At 51.7% G+C, this 8066-nt stretch overlaps 1 protein-coding gene across 1 annotated transcript in view; it reads left to right on the plus strand.

Annotated features, from left to right (window-relative positions):
• The window catches only part of LOC106814439, a 26457-nt gene that overhangs the window by 3195 nt on the left and 15196 nt on the right, over nucleotides 1–8066 (plus strand). Inside the window, exons 5-8 of the mRNA XM_014818756.1 lie at nucleotides 3746–3884; nucleotides 5494–5636; nucleotides 6051–6238; nucleotides 6356–6607. Of these exons, the coding sequence (XP_014674242.1) occupies nucleotides 3746–3884; nucleotides 5494–5636; nucleotides 6051–6238; nucleotides 6356–6607 (722 nt within the window). The remainder of the gene's footprint in view (nucleotides 1–3745; nucleotides 3885–5493; nucleotides 5637–6050; nucleotides 6239–6355; nucleotides 6608–8066) is intronic.

Here is an 8066-nt window from a genome sequence, read left to right on the forward strand (position 1 = left end):
ACACGGATGCACTTTATCTGTTACGCGATCATCGATACGTGAATACATCACACTTACTCAAACGTATTAGCCAGCGAGCCCGTGCAGGCCGTTTGAGTGCACGGTCAGTTTTGAATCAGGCACGAAGCCTTAATTTATTATTAAGCCGTGTACATTTGTACCCACTGCACTTCCAAAATTGCGCACTTCCCACAATACTCATTTCCTGGCTTAATACCCTGGCACCTATAGATTTAACGGGATGGCACGACCCGTCGTCGGCGGCGAACAACTATGGATCTCGTATGAGCCGCTCAATGCTCACCAAGTGAACATTGCAAAGCCTGACACATTGGGTTTGACTGACGGTTCTCGCCTCCAACACAATATGCTCTTCTTAGAATGGACTAGCTATCCCCTTTCCCTCACTGCTTTCTTGGCTCACTGTGGCAGTTGGCTGTGTTTACCGTGCTCCACCGATATGCCACTGGCAGTTGGGCGCACTCGAGATGCATCGATCGGTGGTAATCAGTACTGCTGTAGTGTTTGGCCTGGCTTAATTGAGTGTAAGCGAGGATTGATGTTACCCGCTTAAATGTAGATCGGCCTGTAGCGATGCAACTAATGAAACTCCACTCAAGGCAGTCTGTGTTCAGGCACAATCGTATATTGGTTTCTCAACCGCACATGACGCCAAACTACGAAAAAGCACAGTTTAGGCACGCAGACGCGTCGTCCTTCGCGCACTCACGTCCGCACACCCCCCTCACAGCCCAAGCACCTTCTGCTTTTATACAGCTCTTCTCGCATAACAAAGGCACGCGTCTCTGGCACGCGCTCGGACAACCACACCTTGTCCCTGCGCCGCACATGACTACAACCTCCCTCTAACCGGTTTTGATTCACCATCTCCATCATCCATACTACTATCAAACACGCTACGCCCGACCAACAGCCATTATGAACACAGTTCGCTTACATTTCCAAATCACTTACAACTACTAATTTGTTACAATCTGCACCCATTCTGCCATTAGTTACAGGTGGCAGCTCTCTATTTCAGCCTATAGGCGGTTCGCCGTCAGGTGAAAGGATGAGTGCTGCTACTATACCTATTCTGTCTTGCAAATGTCTGTTGCCCTTACTAACAGTACGGATGGTGAGCTTTTCCACAGCTTTAATCTGATAAGGCAACTTAACACGTTGCCGCCCGCTCTTAGCTCGATGACGGCGGATGCTGCGTGTCACGTTGGGCTCGATAGGGCGGATACAGCGAAGGCGAACATGCTCTTTGACGAGGTTTCCTGATACCATCCCTAGAGATGCCTTCCCTGTTTGGCAGTGCTTTTTTTTTTTTGTCCTTATTGCGTGACATGCATTATACGAGGCTAAACGTGTATAAGAATCCCACACTCCACCACAGAGTCACCGCAGTAGACGTTAGATGAGCCTGTCGCTCCGCGGCACTTGTTCGTTGGCATCCGCTGCACTGGCTTCATGGGCTATGGGGCGCACCGGAGGGATCCACCGATGCTATATCTTGTTTTTCCCTCGTGGGCAGCGGACCCGCGAGGGAGGCGCCCGAGCCACAGTCCTCCTTGCTATGGCGGGCCGCGTCCGGCAGTCGCTCCACTATTTGCCATCTTTCCATTTCATTCAGTTACACTTGGCATCACTTCCACTGGGTATCGTTAAACGACCTATAATTAAAGGTAGATACCATGTTGCATATACCAGACGAGTTATTCTTCAAATCTAAAGCCGTTGTTGGTGCAATACATTTTTATTACCCGCGTTACCTAACTACAGCACCGTACGATCGCGGCGTTTAGTATCACACAAATGTCCGTCTGCTCCGAGAGTATATAGTCTCTCTGCGACCTCATAGGAAGTACTATTAATTTATTTGAGCATTATGGGTTACAAAGCAGCGTGCGAAAATTCCATACCACCCTTATGTACCAAGCTATAGTATGGTGAGTTGAAGATTCAATCCTCTAGGTGCCACCACATTACAGTCGGATCAATTTTCACTGAGCCGCGCCGTCTCTAATGGAGGAATCGCAAACGCGGTTGTCATATTTACACGCTCTCCGTGATTTTGAAACTGAGTTCCAGTTTCCAAATGTTTAGGGAGTTCAAGACGAGGAGTTCTATAGGCGGAGGAGACGTATAGTTGCACACACGACAGTCCGTCACGCAGCTATTAAATGTCACATAACTGGCGGCCATGTTAACAGACGTTGAAAACAAATTGGTCTGTCGCTTCCTGTCGATTAAAATACATTCATTACACATTTCGCTTTCGACATTAATTAAAGCTTAAACCAGCTTTTTTTATGCATTTTGTTTATAAAGTAATCGAATGTGTACCTATTGAAAAAGAGTACGACTCAGGTAAATGCTCATCAAGAATATGTGGTTGGGGAGCGTAATTACTGTTAGAGATTTCCGGTTACACGAAGACTCTATTTCAAACAACCACACACTCCGCACGCGGGGTGTTGCTCCATCTCTCTATCCCTCTAACCCTACCTATGGGCCTTCCGCCACCCCGGCCTCCTCCGACTCCCTGATATCCTGCTCCTAGACCGGCTATCAACCTATACCTAAACACTAGTGCTGCCACGGGTTGCGGGTGTGGACACCTCTCCACTGGCAGCCCCGCTGCCGTGATAGCCTGCTACCCTTTATTTACATGCTGGACTAGCGTCGATATTAGTAGTTCCTGGTTTTGCGTCGACGCTTCAAATTGGCCCGAGTAATTTTCCCCGCTTGCCATAGGTCGCAGGATACTGCATAATCAGGGTCCATTTTTGAGGTTCGTATTGCGCCTCCTTAATCCCTGGTCATGCGTCAATCTGCCACTTTACCATGGCTCGAGCTTTTCCTCGGCCCTCTACATTCTGATTTGTGCGATGGTATGATTTCTTAAATGGAATTTGTGTGTAACCTGCATGCGTGCTTCCCGATCCAACTGGTTTTTAGTTATTCTCAAAAAATGCGCGCCCGCCCTTGTAGTGGTCGGGGTGGGTACCGACTGCTATCCCCCGGCGTGGGGCGACGTAGGGGCGGCGCTGCTACCGCCCAACAGCGTAGCAGCGACGGCATATTTGTTGTTGGATTCGTGTTGGAAGTGCGGGCGCTGGATGGTGCAGGTGTTAGGCGTTACCGCGATGGGACGACTACTGCTCGGCTTTGGACAGTATTAGCTCAACCTGGCCTATCACGTGGCGAGGACCCTCCTCCACGTCACCCAGGGCGGAGGTGACGATAGCAATTCACCCCGTAAGATTACAACGCCAGCAACGATGCGCAGAGCACACGGCGATTATCGCCCCGACACCCCGTTCTGTGGTGGGTGTGATGCGTCGCGTATCGATATATCATGACAGAAAGTGCATCCGTTCTGTGGTGGGTGTGATGCGTCACGTATTGATATACCATGACAGAAAGTGCATCCGTTCTGTGGTGGGTGTGATGTGTCACGTATCGATATCGTGACAGAAAGTGCATCCGTTCTGTGGTGGGTGTGATGTGTCGCGTATCGATATCGTGACAGAAAGTGCATCCGTTCTGTGGTGGGTGTGATGTGTCGCGTATCGATATATCATGACAGAAAGTGCATCCGTTCTGTGGTGGGTGTGATGCGTCGCGTATTGATATCGTGACAGAAGGTGCATCTGTTTTCTGTGTACGTTTACGTTATATGTTATTTCATGTATTGTTCTGTTATGTTACATGTTCATTCCTTTGCGAGCTCTAGCCAAATTCTGCATCCTACCTTCTCTGTTACACAGATGTGCTGCCATCTCTAGTGGATTATGCAAAACTCATCATTGGCAAACTGGCACCCATGTGTGAGATGCAATCACTTGACCTTGAAAAGGAACTGCGATTTTTCGGTAAGAACAGCTAGTGTTTGCTTTTTAGTGTCCCCTGATTTATCGTAACATGTTACCAAGAGTACCTAGCATCTTAGACTTTGCTGGTTAATGATAGAGACGTGAGACCAGATGACAGTTCCAGAGTGCGAGTCCGGAGTCAAATACTCTCTGATTTACTGTCGGACTCCCTGATTACCTCCACGCAACGGAGTTGCAGGGAGGTAATGTAATCGGTCTCGTGTGTGTGTTCGTGTGTGTGTGTGTGTAGCGTTGGCGCGATTGATTCAGCACCAGCTCGCCTTAGGGCGTCCAGTCAGCAGCAGCTCGCCTTAGGGCGTTCAGTCAGCAGCAGCTCGCCTTAGGGCGTCCAGTCAGCAGCAGCTCGCCTTAGGGCGTCCAGTCAGCAGCAGCCAGCAGCGAGCCAGCTGTTATTATTATACACATGTATACATGTTACACGCTCGCGGAGGTATGCACTCTCTTTGAGTGCCCTCTGTCTAGTTTGACATGTGCAGGAGTCCGTGTCACTGTGACTCCCTGAAAATTCTGCCATACTAACTAGTTCGTTCGGAGCACGGCCTCACAGAATTACCATCTTTTTTTCAGGTAATGCTCAAAGAAAATTTGGTAGACATGCAACTGCATAAATCTTAAAAATAAGCACATGCGTTATTGTTAATATCTTGTAAATTTTAAACTTCAGACTACGGACTCCCTCATTTTGCCGCGGACTCCCTCTTTTTGAGGCCGTTGGACTCCCGTGTTCAAAAGTTAATTTCTACCCTTGCAGTTCTCATACATTCAAGCTAACTTCGCCCTTCATTCTATCGTACCTTCACCGGTATGGTCAGTATGAGGTGGTCACGTAAATATAAAACTGCATCTACTGTAGCTAGGTATCTACATACGGTAGAAGTACTATGGTCTAAGCATAAATGTAACACTACTCGTGTGGCCCTTCGCTAAACTGCAGAGGTATGTATCTATGTGAGCAGTGGTACATCAGATCTGTGGTCATATATATTTATTAATCACTGTTTGTGGACCATGATGGGTACATCGCTGCTGCCCCGCACCGCTACCTGTAGTTAGTAGCTACTGTGATGGGGTAAAAATCGGGTGGTGTGTTCGTCTTGCAGGCTCGGACGCCAGTTACTTCAGTAGCTACGCTGGTACCTGACGTTGTTTCTGTTTTCTGTGACGGGGTTTGACGTGTGTGTGTTCATCTTGCAGGCACGGACGCCGGTAACTTCAGTAGCTACGGTGGTACCTGACATTGTTTGCATTTTATGTGATGGGGCGGGGTTTAAACTTTAACGTCGGTCGTGTTAGTCTTTCAGGCATGGACGCCGGTAACGTCAGTAGCTACAGGGGTACCTCACACTGAGTGGTTTATGTTTTTTGTTACGGGGTTTAACATGTGTGTGTTCGTCAGGCAGGCACGGACGCTGGTAACTTCAGTAGCTACAGTGGTACCTGACATTGTCTGTGTTTTCTGTAACGGGGTTAAACGTGTGTGTGTTCGTCTGGCAGGCACGGACGCCGGGAACTTCAGTAGCTACGGTGGTACCTGACATTGTCTGTGTTTTCTGTGACGGGGTTTAACGTGTGTGTGTTCGTCTGGCAGGCACGGACGCCGGTAACTTCGGCATCGTCTGCTACAACAGGCTGCTGTACAGCGACGCTGCGTCATTCCTCACCCTCGCCTGCGACTACATCGCAGCGCGCTACGACACACTCACCATCGCAGACGCCGACCTCACCGCAAAGGTTGGTGCGGCGGAGCAGCGGAGGGGAGGGGAGGCCTGGATGGGGCTGAAGCTCCCTGCTTAGCAAAATTGTCGATGGTGGTGTCCCACTTCACTAGCGGTGGAACCCCACTACTGAGGGGTTAACTACATGCAGAACTTGAGTTTTCATGAGAATGCACAAGATAGGTCCATTTTGGTGCCAACTTTGAGTTTGGCTAAAATAGTTAGTGCTAAACTCCAGCTGCATGTCGTGCTTACCGACCGTATCAGTTACTATTTCTGAAAATGGAGATTTTAATGTTTTTCGACCCCCCCACACACACATAGATTGTATGTAAGGCACCCCCCAGCCACGCGTTTCTGCTCTAGCCGCTACGGGAGAGCTGGATGAAGGTGTTAATACGCACTGCTGCTGCTGCTTTATCTCCGACAGTCGTGGAACAAGTTCGAGACGTTGGCCGACTGCCACAGGAGGCTGGGGAATTTCGCCGTCGCTTTGACGACGATCGCTTGCGGCGCTCACGTGACGGGTGGCGCTGCCACCGTCAGCACTCTCGACCTGTGGGCCAAGGTCAAAAAGAATGCGGCAAAGCAGCAGGGAGGCCTTAAGATCCGAGCGAGGTTAGTTGGGTTTGGTTATCCCAAAATCCAGCTCAAAATTCCGCTCAAAATCCCGCCCATAATCCTGCTCAAAATCTCTCTCGGTATTGACACTAGCCCTTCTTTCCTCGCTGGCAGGACACTGAAGGACGAGCTAGAGGACCTGGTGGAGGCAGCGGAGGGAACGCGGCTTGGCGACGACGCCGTGCGGAGACTGCTGTGGATGGAGCTTGCAGCGTACCGGCGACAGCAGCAGCGAGACACGAGCATCGAGACTTACTCTGTCATCTGCGACCTGCTGGCATCGTGCCAGGAGGAGGCGGAGGAACACGCGGGGTTGTTCGTCGATCTCGCACAGGTTCTCTACTCCGCGAACATCGAGTCTGAATGGTGGGTTCATCACTCCAGCTATGGCTATAGGGTTATTGTCTACGATCAATTGCAAACAGCGGCGTGTTTTTTCTGTGAATGTGATGTTTGCTAGAGATCTACTTCTACTCAGTATTTGTTCTCAGCAAGTGCCGCATTAGAGACCTGCCAGTGAGTTCTGATATCTGCTGAGTTTTTTACAGCAATGGTACCACGTGTAAGAAACCAGCTATTGCTAGAGAATTGACATCAACCTGGTCTTACACATCATGTCTTCCATTACGACGTGTGCGTGCACATTTCGCGTTGTAGCTGGAGCAGTCGACGTCGGTTTTCCTCGCGGCGCTGCGTCTGCGAATGGCCGCCATGCGCTTCCAGCTTGTCGCCGACACGCCTGTTGCCCGCGTCGCCACCCAGGCCACGAGGGTCGTCGCCATCCTAGAGCGCGCCACCGCCAAGCAGGGGCAGCCGGCGGCCGCCGCAGCACGGGAGTGCATCGCAAGCTGCCTCGCCGCGCTCATAGAGGGAGCCAGCGGGCGGGCGTGTGATAACGACGCCGTCGCAACGATCGCGCTGTACGTCGAGGCGGCGCGGTGCGACGACCTCAGCGACCTCGACGCGACCATCGCCAGGGGGCGCCGCCACGTCGCCGAGCGCTCGCCAGGGGGCACCGCTGCTGCAGCGCTGCTCGACGCCTGCCTCGTCGTCTGCCACTGCGCGGGGGAGCTGCGACTCGTCGCCGCGGAGACGGACGTCAGCGTCAACCTCTTCGACGCGAGTACGGATCGAGACGAGGCGAGGTGGCGAGGCATGCGAGAGAGGCTGCGCGGCTGCCTCCGCGCGATGCGGTCGCTCACGGCGACGGACGCCGCCGGTGGCGCCATCTACCGCGTCGCCTCGGCCACGTACCTCCACCTCGTCAGGAGCATCGCCGACGCGTCGAGCCGTCTCCACGGCAACAAGACGACGATCGACGTCCGATTGGTCGGCGACGTCGTCGGACTCGTGCGCGCGACGTCGGACGTGCTGCACCGCGTAGACGGCGGCGGTGGCGGATGGGTGTCGCCATCTGGGGAGACGAACGGCGAGCAGAAGGCGGCGGCGGCGTGTCGTCCGATTGTGTTGGAGGCGAGAGGCATGTGCGTTCTCTGTCAGCTGCTGATCGATCAGTTGATTCGCGCCGACGCTGGTACGTGCATCTGTTATCTAGTAGGTGCAGGGTATTAGCCAGGAATGAGTATTGTGGGAGTGCAGAAAAAATATTTGGGAGTGCAATTTTACAAATGTACACGGCTTTAGATCAATATTTTAGGCCGTGCTACACATTTTTGGCCGTGCAGTTTCAAAACTGACCGTGCAAATCACGGCTGCACGGCTCGCTGGCTAATACGTTGAGTAAGTGTGATGCGTCACGTATCGATATCGCGACAGAAAGTGCATCCGTTCTGTGGTGGGTGTGATGCGTCGCGTATCGATATAT

This window comes from Priapulus caudatus, unplaced genomic scaffold, assembly GCF_000485595.1.
Source record: "Priapulus caudatus unplaced genomic scaffold, Priapulus_caudatus-5.0.1 Scaffold926, whole genome shotgun sequence".
NCBI classification, from domain to species: Eukaryota; Metazoa; Priapulida; class Priapulimorpha; order Priapulimorphida; family Priapulidae; genus Priapulus; species Priapulus caudatus.